The 18,945-nt window shown below is 34.4% G+C and overlaps 2 protein-coding genes and 1 pseudogene across 20 annotated transcripts in view; all 3 read right to left on the minus strand.

The window, feature by feature from the left end:
- BIRC6 (baculoviral IAP repeat containing 6) overlaps positions 1-18,945 on the minus strand; it is a 230,898-nt gene that overhangs the window by 109,709 nt on the left and 102,244 nt on the right. For all 19 annotated transcript variants that reach the window (XR_012004549.1, XM_072770594.1, XM_072770588.1 and 16 more), the window contains 10 exons: positions 17,845-18,060; positions 16,872-17,055; positions 16,247-16,402; positions 11,685-11,818; positions 10,867-11,020; positions 8,690-8,806; positions 6,014-6,168; positions 5,364-5,490; positions 2,943-3,053; positions 1,383-1,516 (listed from right to left, as the gene is read on the minus strand). Coding sequence is in view for 18 of the 19 variants with exons in the window: in XM_072770594.1 (XP_072626695.1) it covers positions 1,383-1,516; positions 2,943-3,053; positions 5,364-5,490; positions 6,014-6,168; positions 8,690-8,806; positions 10,867-11,020; positions 11,685-11,818; positions 16,247-16,402; positions 16,872-17,055; positions 17,845-18,060 (1,488 nt within the window). In the remaining variant the exon portion in view is untranslated. The remainder of the gene's footprint in view (positions 1-1,382; positions 1,517-2,942; positions 3,054-5,363; positions 5,491-6,013; positions 6,169-8,689; positions 8,807-10,866; positions 11,021-11,684; positions 11,819-16,246; positions 16,403-16,871; positions 17,056-17,844; positions 18,061-18,945) is intronic.
- LOC140601537 (large ribosomal subunit protein uL4 pseudogene) lies at positions 12,217-13,729 on the minus strand (annotated as a pseudogene).
- Positions 13,966-16,176, minus strand: LOC140601538 (heterogeneous nuclear ribonucleoprotein A1-like). Its single transcript, XM_072770598.1, has one exon. It carries the CDS (start codon positions 15,242-15,244, stop codon positions 14,282-14,284), a length of 963 nt encoding a protein of 320 aa, XP_072626699.1. The 5' UTR covers positions 15,245-16,176; the 3' UTR covers positions 13,966-14,281.

The raw sequence follows: 18,945 nt of genomic DNA on the forward strand, positions 1-18,945 counted from the left end.
GGAATGTTTTGTAACACTTCTCTATATGGTTTTATTCTATCCCAATTTGCTATGATCACAAAACCTGTGAGGAGTTTTGGTAAAATAAAATGTAATATAACTCTTCACACTGTTTGTAGTTAGATAAACTTAATTTCATAGCATTCTTAATCAAGCTTCCTATATAAAATTAAGATACCAGAGGAAAGTCTGAATTTCAATAACTTACTATGCCTTTAAAACAATCAAAAGTGGGAAGAAAAGAAATCTTCATTTTATGCAATAGCATGCTCTCCAACAGCTGGCACTACTCGTAATAAGTCGTATAACTGTGGGCAATGCAAATAAAGCATCTTTTCTTGTATGTAAAATAATAAAGTTAGAATCAATGATCCCAGGAATCTTCACATTCCAAATTCATAAATCTCTGTGTACAATAGTCACTTGATAATATGCCTGTTTCCAAAAAAACTCTGGCCCCATATAACTACAACAGTTTCTTCTCTTATTTTCATCCTTGTTTCATTTGTTTATGATCTGCAGAATCAAAGTATATGTAGTATGAGAGCACTGACTAAATGTATCCAATAGAATTTAAGCTCCAAGAAGTCTTGGCCTTGGTAACTACTTTTATGTCCAGCACCTAGAATGATACCTGGACCTAGCACACAGAAGCCTCTTAAAAACTTACTGAATATATGAAACATTAGAAAGGATGCCACTATTACAGACAAGTCAGCTAAATGAGAATTTGCCTAATGGCAAATCCAGAGAATAATTTAAGATGGTAAGTTTAAAAGTTGATAATGTTTAAAAGATGATAATGTTGCATCACCTCCACTAAAAAGACGCCGTGAACATTAAATATAAATTTTACATAAAAAGAAAATGTAGAAATATTTTAAAAAGCAGTCCAATGTAATAAGAAGTTATTTGACATAAAGGGAGTTTACAATAAGATTAAAAGCGTTTATAAGCTCTGAGCAATATCACTTATTTTTTGTTAAATAATATATTTAATATTATAAAATGATTAAGTTAAATTATCAATCTTGCTAGTAAAGGTCATTATTTTTAAAAATGTTTTAATTCCAAATTTCTGAAATGATACCCTTACAGATATTTTTTCAGAATGCCTCTTAAATTATCCAAACTTAATGCCAAAAATGTATACCTTCATAAAAATACAGTAAAAAAATCAAGAAAAAATTTACTGCTTGCTATGCTTCAGTTATCACTAATTATGTATCATTCAAAAGATATTATATTACATTGATACATAAAATAGTATCACTTAATACCTTAGCAATTTTACGTATTAGGTGCATTAAGTTTTTCTTTACAAACGTAATATGTTTATTGAATAGTCTGAGCCTATCACTAGGTTTCAGAAGTCATCTTACCTGTGGACTATGTTGATTTGTTCCATGTGGACTGGTGCCAGAAAGAAATTTCACTAATACATGAATCAGGTTTGGATCTGAAACCAGCAGATGGGCAGTACTCTCCTGAGTTCCAATGGCACTGCTCGAACCAGCTGTAAAACATTTTTTAAAAAAAGAAAAGAGCTCTTAACAAATAGACCCTAATACAACAGAAATGTAGTCTTTAAAATGTCTTAGTTTCAAGAAAACTCACCTATTTCTGAGCTAGTTTATTAAAAGTGTCTGAATCACTACTGTACTGACTGTGTTGGACTCATTATTTTCATCTATCTTGTCTAACTTCTAAAGGGACTATAAAAAACAGCTGGTTTAATATGCATCTTATTTAATACAGTCAAGTGGAAAAGAATTAAATTCTTGCTGACCTTTTGGTGAGCCTATTCTTGGTAATCATTTCCCTCTTTCAGAAACAGAGATCTACTTTTTGGGCAAATCTTAACCCTGCTTTCCAAGATCAATCTAGGCAAAAACAATTCACTTTTACATGTCAGTAGTATAAAGGTTGCACACTATTAAATGATACACAGGTAACATACCAGTTTTCTGAACTGATTAAAATATCCTTTGAGTTAAAGCTATCTTGAATATGAGACAGTGATGTTTTTGAGCTCATATTTGGAAACATATTCCAAATGAAAAAAAAAAAAAAAAAAAAGGAACAGTACTTTGATGCTAAATAATGACTTAAGTTGACATTTATCAATGTGACAGAGCTATTTAATGAAATTAACCAGAAACAGAATGGGGATGAAATCTACCCATTTCTTATCATACCTATAGGCAGAATGAAGACTTCAATTCATAAATGGCTAGGCCTTACTGTCTACTGCGAACTTTCATCTCTATCACAATAATCTCAAGAATGCCAGGTAAAACCCAGACTTAAATGTGAAAAATAAAAATTAATACACACTACAGAATATAATGAAGGGATAGTTTCATGACTTCAAGATACATAAAGCCATAGAAAGCAATAAAATTTCCTTAATCAAAAGGTGCAGAAATTATTTATAATTACATAAATATCTATCTTAATTACAATGAAAAGAGGAAGGTAGAAAACCTATTATCACAATCTGAGAAAAAGCAATTATAATCCTATGAATACAGCTTTTAGTGGTAAACTAAATCATATGTTCATGAATTTAAAAATCATTTTTTGAGGGCAAAGGTACTTTAAAAGGAAAAATATAAAACAGCAAACATTTAATTTTTATTTTGTACTCTAAAAGTAATCACTTTTATTTTAATAAGTAGTAAGCTTTGAGAAAGTAAAACTATGATTTCACCTGGTGATTTTGGCAGATGAGAGTATATTATCAAAGTAAGGAAGCACAAAGCCTAAGATAAATATATAAGAACAAATTCAGAAGAGACAGAGTCAAATAAGTATAAAATTTTTTCACAATGGTATCACTTTTTGGGAAAATCTTAAGAATCTGATAGTAAGAATAAAGAAGTACAGGTCAGAAATTTAAAGGAATAAATAGGTTTAAAGGAATAAATTTTTGAACTTACAATTAAGCTGCATATTTGTCATGAGTGTTAGACTATGAAGCACAAGGCACCATGTCCGGAGCAAAGTGTTGGGATACCAAGCTAACACGGTGAGAAAGCTAGTTATTGATGCTATACAGAAAAGAGAAAGGGGGAAAACTTTTAAGTAAGGAAAACCAAATGTTTATTAAGAATTAAGAATAAAATGAATAAATTTTAAAATATGACACTATTTCTTTGAATCAACTACCTAGTGTTCTCAAAACATAGAAATGAAGTTAATTAAATTAAATAATTTGAATATTAAATATTAATAATATTAAATACCATTAAACATCACTAAAACATTAAGAGTTAATAATATTTTATAGCTAAGTTTAAAGCTCAGCCCATAACGCATAAAATGTTATCACAATAATGTGCTGTCCTTTTCCAACTACAGGCACTTCTACTGTAACATAGTTTTTGTTTTTTTTTTTTACTAAAAATCTTCACATTCTGCAAGACCAAAACCAGAAAATAATAGGGGATACTGGAAAAACAGGGATGGAGTAAGACCACTGAAAACCAATGCAACTTCACAACAAAAGTACAAGCTAGAATAATTAGGTCACTTGCAAGGCCCAAGTCGGAAGTACTCATGGCAGCTGGATAAGCCAGTCAAAATGTACAAAAATAATACACTGCCCAGACTGTGCTCTTCAAACACCCTTTAAAAATGGCTGATTCCAGATTTCAGGCTGCAATACACACAGACTGAAATATTTATCATATTAAACGGTAACAAAATCATAGGGTGAATATAAAAACAACAACTAAGAAAGGAGCATCTTACTGGTCACAAATGGCAAAATTTACCATTAATAAGCACAACAATTATAACTCAAAAAATATTTTAAAATCCATAACTTATACAAATATTTATTAAAGAAACTAACTGATCATGCACATAGACTGCTTGTGAACCAGTTCAATACAAAAACTTTAAAAAAAGTTCTAGCATTTTCCCTGCCACTATTATACAAATGTACAAGAGAGGGTGGTGACATAATAGCCTATGAAAGGAATTTTCTTTTTATGGAAATATTTCAACTAAAATAGTGATAGAATCAGACTTTTTGCATTTTGAAACCTTTAATGAATTATTAAGGGCATTGATTATTATGAATTATTATGAATTCTTAAGACTGAGCATCAAATTCTAAACAATGTAAAAAGAAAGGCAATCTATGAAATTGCCTTTTTAAAAAAATCAGATTAATACAGGTCTAACTACTAATTCATAGGAAATCAAGAGGACATCATGGAGACATAATCACTAAAAATCAGGATGCAAAAAAAATAAATAAATAAATAAATAAATAAATAAATAAAAATCAGGATGCAGGAAATCCTAAAAGACAAATGACCAAACTTCTTTGATAAATGACTTTGTTAAGGGCATTAAAAAAAGACAAGGAGGGAACCTATACAGATTAAGAGGGATTAAAGAAACAATGAAAATATATGGATCTTATATGGATTCTATTTCAAATTTTAAAAAAAATTTTTAATAGTTGAGACAACTGGAAATCTGAATACTAACCAGGTATCTGATGATAATAATGAACAGTTATTTACTTCTTTCTCATCAATTCTTGTTTATGTATAATGGTTTTCACAATTAACAAAATTGAAAATAACAATGGGAGCATAATTTATAATGATTATGTATAATGGAAGAAATGAAAACCTATTAATTAAAGCTGGGCTGGTTCTTGCCAACAAAACACAGATTTAAGTAGGACTGTGAGCCACAGTCTGTGAGCTCTGTTGTACAGAGCTGTCACTAAGATTGAAAGACAAGTCTATGAAAGCCATGCAAGATACAGCATGCACCTCTGGCTAAGAAGAAAGCATCAGAAACAGATGATCATTACTTTTCTTAAAATATAACTAAAATAAAAAATATATATATATAACTAAAATAGATTTCTGCAGCAAGAGCTAAAGGATACCTCTATTTCTGCAGAAGGATATTATTTTACTCCCATTATTTCCACATTCCTGCACTTGTCAAAAGAAAAAAAAAAAAAACACCCAAAAGCTAACTAATGCTACTTCCACAGGAAATGGACATCCTTCTCCAACTTATCAATTCCCTTAGCGCTGATTCACATTTTTAAGAAACACCAGTGGCAACAGAACAGCTTACGAACAACGTATTTTTTGGCAATACAAAGATTAACACTGCAAATTTTAGTTACACACAGGCATAAGGTAATACAAACCAGAGAAAAAGATTTTGTTCTCTCCTGAAAATTATCAATTAAAAAAAGGGGTTTTTCCCCCACTAAAACACTATAAGCCTAATGACAAACAAAAATTTGGTAATATTAACCTAACGTTGCCTTTTTAGTTTATTTAATCTATGTTAATAATTTTCCTTCTAATAAATCTTACCCTGATTTAATGAAATGACAGGTATTCGATTAGCATTATATAAAAAAATGTCTGCTCCATTTTCTTTGTTTCCAGATGAACTAGAATTCAGGCTCAATGTGAGCCACAACTGGAGAAGTGATTCCAACTGAAAAAGAATGAAAATTGATGGGTGGGGATTGGGGGGGGGGGGGATGTATCTATTATATAATGAAATACTATTTAAAGAAAAATCTTATGAATGAATCCCTTTGAGTAATTAATTTTTATGTTAAATATTTCCTCTGGTTACTTCAATTCAGTTGGCAAGCAAACACATCTCAAAATTCTTGACGTAACAAAATTTAACTGATTAAAATTAATCATTAAAATTAAATCATTTACCTAATACATATAGTTTGCTAAATTAAAATAGGTTGATTCAAGTCTTTAAATACAGGTGTGTGTATAACATATAACTGGAATTACAGTAATAAATCTTAAAAGTCATAAAAATTATAAATAACCTATCACTGAAGATCTGTGATTATCAAAGGATCTCCAATATTTTTCCATCTGAGATAATGAATAAATCACCCCTGTCAGGTTGAGAAAGATCTCCCCAGTTATTTTCATCTCTTACTAGGCTGGCTATAACATGTGAAAATATACCATTTCTCCTGAAATCATACCTGAACATGATGGACTTGAAGCATGGAAAAAAGTTTGTTGAAACAAACATTTAACATTGGGACAGATGATAACTGTATAATAAGCTGGTTGGATTGGTTCGCTGCTTGTAAACCCCCTAGAAGTGAATCATCTGTTCCAGTGGGAGACTGTGATACTGAAAATTAAACACAATTATGATTTTATACACAAAGTATCAGGAGAAATGTTCACTAGCTATTAGTATGTATAGGTAAGTGAAATCTTTAAAAACTTTTTAATTGCATTCCTAAGAATGGTTCATTGTTATACTATTTGAAAATCTGTTAATGTTTACAACATTACCTGAAAGTCAAACAGATAATCATCAAAGAGAGAAGTTCCCCAATTCACAGCATTTGTCCATCAAAGTAATAAAGCCTTACTCTCTAGCAATTTTTATTTTTAATTTTTCCCTATTTAATGAGGAAAAGGAAGAAAAAGCAGAATCTTGACTAATTCTTAAGAAAGTAGTTTTAGAATAATTTAGACTCTAGCCCATTGATTCTTAACCTTGATTGTACATTAACATTATCTGGGAATCATTAAAAAATTCTGATGTCAAAGTCATACACCAAACTAACAAATGAGTATATATATTCATGGGGAGCCGAGAAATATATGAACTCTAAGAAAAGTTTTACATAAGTTTAAAAAGTTATAGGAAAGGGGGGACACAGTTCTAAACAGGACAATAATCAAAAGACACAATATTAAGAAAAGCAGATACAAGTTACAAAAGCATCTTCTAACAAATTGTTTTAAACAAGAAACGTCTAACAAAGAAAAGGGCTACTGAGGTCAGTACTGAGTTGTTTCTGGTCATAGAGAGCTGGCAAACAAAGAGATCCCTCCATTACCGACAGATAAGATACAATATTACTGGATCAATATTGTTATCTTTTGATTGGTTGACCTTTTCTTTAGTTTTCACTTTTCTATCTCCCAACCCAAGATAAGAAATAAATGACACCAGCAAAGCGAAAGAATTCAATTTGACACAGAAAAGTCTAAAAACTCAAATTTCTCTAATGCACTGTAAACTCTCCTTCATAGGGGAAGAAGAACAAGATGCTCTTTCTAGATATTAACCAGTACATTACCCTTTTACTCACCATGCTCCAGAGAAGGTGAAGTAATTTCTAGGCCTAAGAAAAATAAAGACATCACTATCTCCCTAGACCAGCTCCTTAATCTTTTGTCTTTGTGAGACAGGCTGCTATCTATCTTAACTGTGCCCGTCTGATAGGAGGCAATCTACCCAAGTCTAGCATTCTATTTCAGCAAACTACTGCCTGATGATCAAAACAAGCAGGCCTCCTGGCAGTTTAACAGTTTATGTATCAACCATGTCCATTGGTTTATATATTGTCTACAGCTACTTTATTGCTACAAAGTCAGATTTGCATAGTTACCAACACACTGTACAGCTCAGAAAGCCTAAAATATTTATTCTCCGGTCTGCTACAAAGTCAGATTTGTGTAGTTACCAACACACTGTACAGCTCAGAAAGCCTAAAATATTTACTCTCCAGTCCTTTATATCAAACATTTGCCTTCCTTTGATGTAGATAATTAGGTAGTAAATCCTCTCAATTTAGCAGTTCAATTAGGCCTATATATATTTCTTCTATCCTAGTCTTAAAGGATGATAAAGATGCCACTGCAGTAGCGTCCCCTTATCTGTAGTTCTGCTCTCTGTGGTTTCTGGCTCCAGTTACTAGCAGTCAACTGCAGTTAGGAAGCAGATGATCCTTTGATTGACAGGTCAACAGTAGCCTAAACTCCATCTCAATGCCTACATCATTTACCTCACTTCATCACATCATGCAGGTATTTTATCACCAAACATCACCACCAGAAGGGTGACTGAGAAAGAGAGAGACCCCATTCATCTTTATTACAGTATAGAATTATTTTACTATTATTGTTAATCTTACTGTGCCTAAATTATAAATCAAACTTTATTATAGGTATATATATAGAGAGAGAAAAAACATGATATATAAAGGGTTCAGTACTATCTGTAGTTTCAGGCATCCCATTCCATCTCCTCAAAAGGGGGTGACTGCTACATTTGAAAATGCACTTTACTGGGACGCCTGGGTGGCTCAGCAGTTGTGTGTCTGCCTTCAGCTCAGGGCATGATCCCAGGATTCCGAGATCGGGTCCCACATCGAGCCCTCTGTGTGGAGCCTGCTATTCCCTCTGCCTATGTCTCTGCCCCCCACCCCCGGTGTCTCATGAATAAATAAATAAAATCTTTAAAAATAAATAAAGAATAAAATAAAAATCCACTTTATCATAAATGTGGATGTAATGCAATGAACTCGTAAGCAGCTAGCTAAGCAGACAACTCTAGGAATTTCATTAACCATACAACACAATAACTAAAACACCACTCAGGTTTTGGACTGAATGTAAACATACTACTACATAGAGCTGTTTTGTTCCCCTTCCCACTTTCCCAATTTATTAATCCTTTATCTTATCTCTCAACTTGCTACTAACTTAGTGAGGGAGAGGTGCTATATATTTAGCCCACTCAGACTCACACCACATATGGAATTTAAAAATCTGTCCTCACTAAATGCACTTTAAAATAATCTAGAGATAAATCATTTGTTGCAATAACCTTGAGAATGGTGATTTTCACTTACATGTAGGAGATGTATTTGTTAATGCCTGTAAAATGGAATCTGCTTCCAAGGTAGACATCATTTTCAACATAAGTTCTGCTTGCTGTTCAAGTCCAACTTCTAGGCGAGCATCTAGGGCTACAAAAAGCAATTAAAAGAAAAAGAGCTATTTGATAATTATTTCTCATGTCCTACTTCCTACAATAAAATGTTGACATCCAAATGCAAATCAGGGTGATGAGTATGTCCTCATATAAGAACAACCTGTCAGGGATTATCAGCCACAGCAGGTACCAATATCTGTGCAAAGGAGGCTAAAAATGGGAGACTGGTTTTATAGAGAGAGGCAGATCCAGGAAATGAAGGAATGATAACAGAAGCAAATTCGTTAAGAATAATGAGAAATAGGTTCCTCGCTGTTGGAGAAAAGAGATATAAATATAGAAAGGGAGAAAGTTAAAATGAAATCTAGGTAACATTACTGTATGTTAGCTAACTAGAATTTGAATAAAAAAATTTTTAAATTAAAAATAAAATGAGGCCCACAGGGTTAGATTATAGCCAGATATACTGACGTGAACTAAAGGCATTCTAGATAAAAGGGCAAATACAGAAGCATAGATGCAAATGTGTGTAAATATACACCCACCCACCCACCGCCCCCCCCCCCCACACACACATACACACATGCCCTAGATCTATCCACCAAGAGAGCACAGAAACAGCCACCAAAATGGAATTAAGTATACCTAGCACCCAAATCTTGGTTACTTAATCACATTCTTCCACTAAAAGGTTTTGAAATACCCTTCTTGTGGAAGTAGTTAATTCCCAGTCTGGGGAAGGAAAAGGAAATGATTAGCCTGGGGCATCTTGTCCTGCCAGGAAATAAGGAAGTGCTTAAATAAAGATGAGAACGTATCAAAAAGATAGATAAGCTAAAGGAGAAGAACCAACTGGTCAAATCTGGTACAATTTGAACATCAAAATAAATCAAGAAAACACTGTGAATATACTTAATGCCATGGAACTGTATACTTAAAAATGATTAAAATGGTAAACTTTATGTTATTTATATTTTACCTTAATAAAAACTTAGCAACAAATAAATAACAACAAATTATGACCCACTGAATTAAACAGGAAGCCATGAGGCTATTTAAAAATAAATAGACTAATTAAAAAAAAATACTTTCCAAGGACCACTCCCAAATCCACATTTTTTTTGTGTGTGTGTGGGAAAAGCGTAACTTTACAATGGACTGGCAGACAGCTCCTTAAATCAAATCACCAGTCATTGAACAAATTTAAACCATAAGCCAACTAACATGCAATATAAAAATCTGAGCATTACACTTCAGATACTTCTGGAAACAAAACATGACCACAATCTAATCATGAGGAAATAGTACTTAAACACAAATTTTGAGGGACATTTTACAAAATAACTGGCCTGTAATCTTCAAAAAGCATTAAGGTCATGAAAGTGAACTCTGAAGAATTGTTCCAGGCTGAATGAGACTGAAGAGCCAGGACAATTAAATGCAAGGCACCATTTTGCTTTGCATAAAGGAGATTATTTAAACACAATTGCTAAAACCTGAATGAGGAATGTTAGTACTAATGTTAATTTCCTAATTTTGATAGAATGTACTTCCTGACTGCTTACCTAGAAAAATGTCCTGATCTGTGCAAAAACCAAATAAAAATAAAACAAAAATAAATAAGATTAGCAAAAAATAAACAAACAAATAAGATAAGCAACTTACTCCCAATGGTTCAGGATAATAGATGCTGTTTCATTAAATTTGCAACTTTTCAGTAAAGGCATAATTGTTTCAAAATATAACAAAAGATTTTTATTTTAGAAAAAGTCTGATATATTCTACATGACTAAAACAGTACAAAAATAGTATTCAGTGTGGTTTCAATCTGTTTACAAATAAAACACAAGTTTATTATTAATAAAAAATAAAAGAAAGCACAATTAATTAAAATCACTGGCAATCCCACACACCTCACAAATATATTTTGTTAGGTGTTACTTTGAGAAACAAAGGATGCCCCATAAATGGAAGCTCCTTCAAACTGACTGACACGGAAATACATAGCTTTGTCATTCTGATGGCACACGTGGGAAACTAAACCCTCTCAGCATACAGTCAGGCTCGTTCTCTTAAAATATAGCACACACTTACCCTGAGATACAGAAACACTAACTGTCTGTGATCCATTCTTCTCTGTGTTCGCAGGTGGCTTTGCTACAGGAATTCCAAGACCTCCAATGTAAGGGTTGTAATTGTAGGTGCCATAATCAGCACCCCAATAATCATACCATGTACTGCTTATTGGCTTAAAAGAGGGGAAAAAAATTGTGGTTTATTTTTACCTCTTCACTAAAAGTGACATATTATTTATACTTTCTAAACTCAAATAAGGCTATAAAATAAATATTCCCTTATCCTTTAAATCACCAAAACATACTTATGATCTTAATGATCTACAAGAATAGTTCCATAATATTCTCATTTTATACCAAAATTTAAAAATACTTTATTTAGAAGTTGACAGATAATTAGCATCCTTAAAAAGAAAACTCATAAACAAAAAGAAGCAATATAAAATATTAAGGGTAGCTCTCCTTTAGAAAATGAAGCTAACACAGAAGTAGAATCTGAAATAAACTGAGCTTAGGTGAGTTTAAATGCTGCTTGAAATTTAGTAATCTACTACTAAACTTCCCCATGCCTATTATGGGTTCTTACTAATATATAAGACAATAATAGTGGCTACATTAATAAAAGGGTACAAGTTTCCCCTATTCTATTGATATTTTAAAAAACTGCTATAGGACCTATTTGCAAATTAATGAATTTTGAGAACAATGACTAATGGATTGCATTTAGTGATAAATATGTATACTTTCAAAAAAAAATATGTATACTTTCTTGTTTTAAATGATTAAACCCAAAGTATAAAATGAAATATTTTAACTGCAAAGAATAGCATATCATACCTTAAAAACTTTGGCTGCAAGAGGATCTTTTTCCAAATCAATATCTAAAGGATCAATGTCAACTTCCATTAGATCTTGAAGTAGCTCAAGATCAATTTCTTTATCTTTTTCCAAAGAAGTAAGAGGAGGTGCACCTTCAAATAATTCAAAATGATTTTACTGAGAGAACATGTAACATAAAATTTAACCAATATATTACTTTTAATTACAGAGAAAGTTATTTTACTTGTATGTAACATGTTTCTACTATAAAAAAAATCTCTAAATTTTTGTACAATTAAACAATAGTTAAGTATACAAATGTATCACTCTAGAACATGCAATTAAAAACAGAATGCAGTAACATTTGACTTCCTAGGGAAAAAGACCATGGAATTAGCCCTTGTTGAATCAGGTTGCATAAACTGTTACTAAAAATAATCATTAACCATTTCTAGAATGGATATTACTCATCTTATTACCTACCTCTAATATGTAAGGCACTATGTTACATCAAATATTTCAGAAAATGATAGCCAGTATTAAAGTGAAAAGCAAAGAAAATTTAAGTTCTATGATTGCTATTCACCTTTTTTTTTCTTCCCTTTGATAAATTTTTATTCAAAATAAGCTGTCCAAAATGATTTGACAATTATAGAATAAACAAATGTAAGCTTTTATGCAGCAGGCTTTTTTTCATTGGTAGGCTTCTTTTCTTCAGGCTTCTTCATAGCTGCTGGTTTCTTAGTAGCTGCAGCCTTTGTTTTCCCCCATAAAAGATTTCTTCTGCTTCTTCACATCCTTCACAGTAACAACTAACAGCCTTCTTTCCCTTCTTCCCTATTACAGGCTTCTTGCCTGGAACCTCCTTCTCATTTGATTTGGCTTCTGAGGCTGCTGCTGCCTGAACCATTCACAGCTTGTGACTTGGCGTCAGACGAAGAATGGTGTTCTGGCTTATGGCCTTTGCAGTGGAGTTTAGCTTCAACAGGCTCCTCAGGTTTTTCAGTGGATTTTTCTTCAGGATCCTGCGATGAATCCTCTTGTATGGTGCTCGAGAGCTCTTAGGATCTCTGGGCTTTTCAAGATTCTACCAGGGTTTGTATTAAGCATCCTGTGCAAGGGAAGGTTGTAGTTACTCTTGAGAGGCAGTCTAATGCCAAGTGCCACACAGATCTTCTAACTTGCAGAAAGTCTTTTCGGTACAAATTCAGAAATGTCACAAGTGCTCAGTTTGCTTACATTAAGTAAAATAATTCCAGGGATGGTCCTGAAGGCTTTGAAGATACTGCTGTCCTCTTTATAGATGATTCAGAGTCCCCCTGTGCTGGATACAACAACGGTTTCTCATTTTGTTCCTGTTCTTACCAGTTCTCACTCACTGAAAATCATCAACCTTTCTGATATCATTCTAGGCTTTAAGTTTTTTAAGAAGCAAAAATGTCTCCTTGGTCTTCCTGTAGCCTTCAATTTTATATTCAACAACCAAAAGAAGTTCAGGAACCTCCTCAATATCATGACCTTTAGACATGACCAGAGCTAGTAAGGTCAAGGCACCCTGGGCAGAGCAGATGGTATATAGCTTCTATGTTGTGTTCACTATCCAGTGCCAACAATGTCAGGTTTTGTTTGGTGTAAACATGCAGGCCCCACAATACATGTTTCTAAAAAATCCTGGACAGAACTGTGACTCCCACTGCCTCGAACTCTGAGAATTTGAGCTCTGCTAGTACCCCAAGACTCAGCACTGGTTTGATGACTTGTTAATTCACTGCCAGCTATCTGTTGTTTTTACATAAGGTGATATGAACAAAGTTCACAATATCATGTCAAATGGGACCCTTGAACACAGCAGGCAAAGTAACATTTTGCCAGATGATTCCCAATTTTCAGAGTATACAGATATCAGTGGATGAGCACACACCATCACAGGGTAGGAAAGGGTCATGCTCCTCTCAACCCTGCAGCTCCTAGAGGAAAAGCTGTTAATATCTTATTTTCCTATTCTGAATTAGAAATTAGAAATTGTTTTGTTCTCAGATTTCTCAAAGTTCTTTTTTTTTTTAATTTTTATTTATTTATGATAGTCACACAGAGAGAGAGAGGGGCAGAGACATAGATAGAGGGAGAAGCAGGCTCCATGCACCGAGAGCCCGACGTGGGATTCGATCCCGGGTCTCCAGGATCGTGCCCTGGGCCAAAGGCAGGTGCCAAACCGCTGCGCCACCCAGGGATTCCAGATTTCTCAAAGTTCTTTTTTTTTTTTTTTTTTTTTTTTAAAAAAAGACACATTTATTCAGCGTCATGATCAGACTATTACATTTAGCAATCAACAGCATGGGTGCAAAAAAAAAAATCTACATTAAAACCCTTTGTTGGAATGCTTTACACTTTCCACAGAACAGAAACTAAAATAACCTGTTATACAATTAGTCACAAATACAGTCCTCGAGTTTTTTGCCCATACACATGAGTATCGTCTAAAACATGTCTTCTTTGTAGCAGCTAGGCCCTGCCACCACTGTGCTTGGCTGAGTTCACAAATCTGTTGTAACCTGTAGCTTCCCTGTCACTTCTCTGGCTCTCCTCTCCTGCTAAGCTTTGTTTCCTGGCAGTAATTAAAACCTTCTGCCACTGCCATAGCTGCTGCTGCTGCTGGAACCGCCATAGCCACCTTGGTTTCGTGGTTTGGCAAAGTATTGGCCTCCACCACCATAGGGGCCAGAGCTTCTGCCTCCAAAATTTCCTCCTTTCATGGGTCCAAAATTTGAGGATTGATTGTTGTAATTGCCAAAATCGTTATAGCTTCCGCCACCTCCAAAGTTGCTTCCGTCATTACCAAATCCGTTATAGCCATCCCCACTGCCACCATATCCACCACCACCTCGACTGCCACCGAAGCCACCTCGACCACTGAAGTTCCCTCCACGACCAAAGTTGTCATTCCCACCAAAACCACCTCCACGACCACCACCAAAGTTTCCAGAACCACTTCGGCCTCTTTGGCTGGACGAAGCACTAGCCATCTCTTGCTTCGATAGGGCTTTCCTTACTTTACAGTTGTGGCCATTCACAGTATGGTATTTTTGAATGACAATCTTGTCTACAGAGTCGTGGTCATCAAAGGTCACAAAAGCGAAACCTCTCTTTTTGCCACTGCCTCGGTCAGTCATGATCTCAATCACTTCGATTTTCCCATACTGTTCAAAATAATCTCTTAGATGATGTTCTTCAGTGTCTTCTTTAATGCCACCGACAAAAATCTTTTTCACAGTTAAGTGGGCACCAGGTCTTTGAGAATCTTCTCGGGAGACAGCCCTCTTTGGTTCCACGACTCTTCCGTCCACCTTGTGCGGCCGGGCGTTCATGGCCGCATCCACCTCCTCCACGGTGGCGTACGTGACGAACCCAAAGCCTCTGGAGCGCTTGGTGTTGGGGTCTCTCATTACCACACAGTCCGTAAGCGTCCCCCATTGCTCAAAATGGCTCCTCAGACTCTCATCGGTCGTTTCGAAGCTCAAACCTCCGATGAAGAGCTTCCGCAGCTGCTCGGGCTCTTTGGGAGACTCTGACTTAGACATGACGGCGGTGGGAGGGGAGACTTTAACGATGCTTACTCGGCGGCGTCCAGGGGCAGAAAGCTCAAAGTTCTTAACCAGACTTCTATGCCTTACAATAAATCTTACTTTCCCATCCTTCTTACCCTCTTATCCAACCAACATTTATAGAATGCCTAACACATGCCAGCCTGTACTAGGGTTTGAGTATGTGAGGATTAATAAAACAAATTTCTGCTCTCCAATAAATTAATCAAAGTCCAGAGGTGAGGATACACTACAGAAATTAAATCAACTACAGCATGATGATTGCTATTCAAGACCATCTAGTGTGGAAGGCAGCACCAAAGGTAGTCTCCAACACTGCTGGGGTGGTGGTGGAAAAAGCTTCTTGGAGGAGAGCAAGCTTTATGCAAATCTTAGGTAAGAAGTTCATCTTGCAAACAAGAGAAGGAAGTCTATTCCAGATAAGGGAAAATCAGGTAAAAAGAATAAACTTATGAGAGAACATAAAACTGAAAAATGACAAACTGGTGAAATGACCACAGCCCCTGCAACATACATGTTAGTAACTAAAATATACTCTTCAAAAAGTAAGGAGAAAAGGACTGTACGTGCTAAGATACACATACAGTTTTTAAAAAGGCAAAAAATGAAGAAAGAGAAGAGAAAGTACCCTGAAAAGTCTGGATCTTAAAGAGTAAGAGACTTTAACTTTGCTATCTTCACCAATGTGTATCTTTAACTGTTTTCTAGATTATATTTTCTTAAATATAGCCAAATCTCAACCATAGCAAAATAATTAGGACATTATGAAAGGAGAGCATTTTATTACAACAAGCATTCATTCAGAGCATCAAACCAAAACATATTTAACTAATATGGTTACTAAGGCCAAAGTCCTAAGACAAAAATATGAAAATTAATTATCTACATCACTAAAATTCTTAATTCTGAAAATCATTTTCATTTAAAAGAAAAAGAGTGCTGAGGCTATCTTACATAAAACATAATTTAAGGATGTACCCGTTATATCATGTGTCAAAGGTTCATCTATAGTTTCTAGCAACTGAACTGAAGACTGCTGCAGGGAATCATCAGAGTCACCGGCTGTTGCAGCTACATCATCACTTACTGCTCCCTCCTCCATGGCTTCTGCAGCTACCGGAGCCAGCAACTCTCCTGTACAAAAGAAGATAGTCTTAATTGTTTTAATAATTTATTAACAGACCTCCAAAACATATTGAAATCTATTTTTCTTCCAGTATAGAGAATGACAGCATAGGGATCCCTGGGTGGCGAAGCGGTTTAGCGCCTGCCTTTGGCCCAGGGCGTGATCCTGGAGATCCGGGATCGAATCCCACGTCAGGCTCCCGGTGCATGGAGCCTGCTTCTCCCTCTGCCTATGTCTCTGCCTCTCTCTCTCTCTCACTGTGTGCCTATCATAAATAAATAAAAATTAAAAAAAAAAAAAAAAAAGAGAATGACAGCATATATGCTCTATCAACTGTAATTCTAAATGGTTGCTACTGTTGTAACATTAAATAGACCTATTACACTTTGAGGGGTTACAGTTTCTTTTAAACATTACTTATTTAAGCTATGACAAGCTAATGTGGACATACCCCACGAAAAATAAATCAGGACAAACCTGCTAATATATCCTGTAGCATACAAGTTAAGGAATACTGAGCCCAAGCACCACCCCAAGATATATCTCCTCTATTGAAGTCAGTTCCAACCAAAAGTAATAGTAGTCTTTCCAGTTGAGGTTCATTCACAATCTCACACAGATGTATAGTTGGCCTCGTGGCATTTGCAATGCGTGCAAGAACCTGCAATACATTTCACAAAATTATAGCAATTACATATGTTTTCTCAAAAACAAACTATTGGAATAATAGTTGATGAGATATGTTTTTGGTGTCAAAATAACAACTTGAGATGAAACACAAAGAAATGTATTTTCAAAATCTCATTAAATATGGTAGAATAGTGGGGCCGCCTGAATGGTTTTGTCAGTTAAATGTCTGACTCGTGATTTTGGCTCAAGTTACAATCTCATGGGCCTGGCTATGAGATCAGCCCACTTGAGGCTCCATGCTAAGTGGGAAGTCTGCTTGAGCTTCTCTCCCTCTGCCCCTTCCCCTACTTACACGCAAGCACTCTCTAAAATAAACAAAATAAAAAAAATTCTTGGTAGAATAAAAATATTTTTTATAAATAATGAATATGCTACAAGAAAGCCTTCGGGGAATTAAAGTCCCTTCACTACCATAATTTGACACTTATTTGTATATTTCCTATTTTAATTAATAGAAAAAAGGTAGGTTGGAGATAGACCCACCTTATATACATTTCAAATCTAGATTTAGTTTTAACTAGGTTAAACTATAAATCATGTCTCCTAAGAAATCAAACTCCTAAGATATAAGTAAAAAAAAAATTTTTTAAGTCTTTCAAGGCACAATAAAAAAAACCTGACTTATATAAAGAAAAACCATTAAAAGCACTATTATTACTCTTAATAAAAAAAACAACTAAATACATTAAAAAGAATACATTCTTTCTATTTCTTACCATCTAAGTCTGTAATTATATGTTATGCCTATTAGTTTACTTACCTTACAAACAAACAGTAAGAGATCTGCATGACATGTAAAATCCATGGAGAGGAGAAATAGAATAAGTTTCTGCACAACTGAAATACAACGTTCATGGGCCAGGGTAAATGGAAGTGGTTCTATCTCTGGACTTTCTTTTGTCGTTGTAACTTCTGTGTCTAAATTAGAACGGGACCATTCTGCTGTCCGACGTAACCGAATTAAATCTTTGAAATGCTACAGAGAGAAATTGACAATATTTAAATCAGTAAATAATGTTTATTGAATGAAAATTCCTCTTCAGTATAAATTTATTTTTTTAAAAAGATTTTATTTTTTTTATTCATGAGAGACACACAGAGAGAGAGGCAGAGACACAGGCAGAGGGAGAAGCAGGCTCCATGCAGGGAGCCCGACGTGGGACTCAATCCCAGGTCTCCAGGATCACACCCTGGGCTGAAGGCGGCGCTAAACCGCTGAGCCACCCGGGCTGCCCCAGTATAAATTTATTTATGGAATGAAAATATTCACTTAGAAAATTTACAACTTCTAAAGAACAAAATTTTAGATAAACCATAAGATTCAAAATAAAATTATTAAAAGCTATACTGACCAATATATCTAAAGTCCTATTGAGAGTAAGGTATAGGATACATAATAAAATTTCAGAAAAATGAAATTGCTAGATTAGGTCAAATCTAACATCCTGAATAAAAATTATCAAAATAAAAAAAAAAAATTATCAAAATATCTTAAACATAATTCATAAAGGTGGATGATAAAGAAATTTATGTAATATAACATTAAGTATAGAATATTAAGTTGTCTCAAAATCTGATGGAATAACTGTAACTTCATATGTATAGGAACACAATAAACAAAACTGGCTGCTGTATGTGTTATTCCTCTCCCACTTAAAAAAAGACATTAAGTTATATTTTAAAATTTTATTTGAAAATCGATGGACTTAATTTTCACTTAGAAAGAACACATTAAGAAAACTACATTTGCTTGAATCTTTTATCTTCAATTTATTGGCACACAATCCACTGAAAGGAAGCACACTGGAAACATACTAGAAGTCCACATTTATCATCTATTTCCTTGAGTTAAAAGCTACAT

The sequence above is a fragment of the Canis lupus genome, chromosome 12, assembly GCF_048164855.1.
Source record: "Canis lupus baileyi chromosome 12, mCanLup2.hap1, whole genome shotgun sequence".
Classification (NCBI taxonomy): Eukaryota; Metazoa; Chordata; class Mammalia; order Carnivora; family Canidae; genus Canis; species Canis lupus.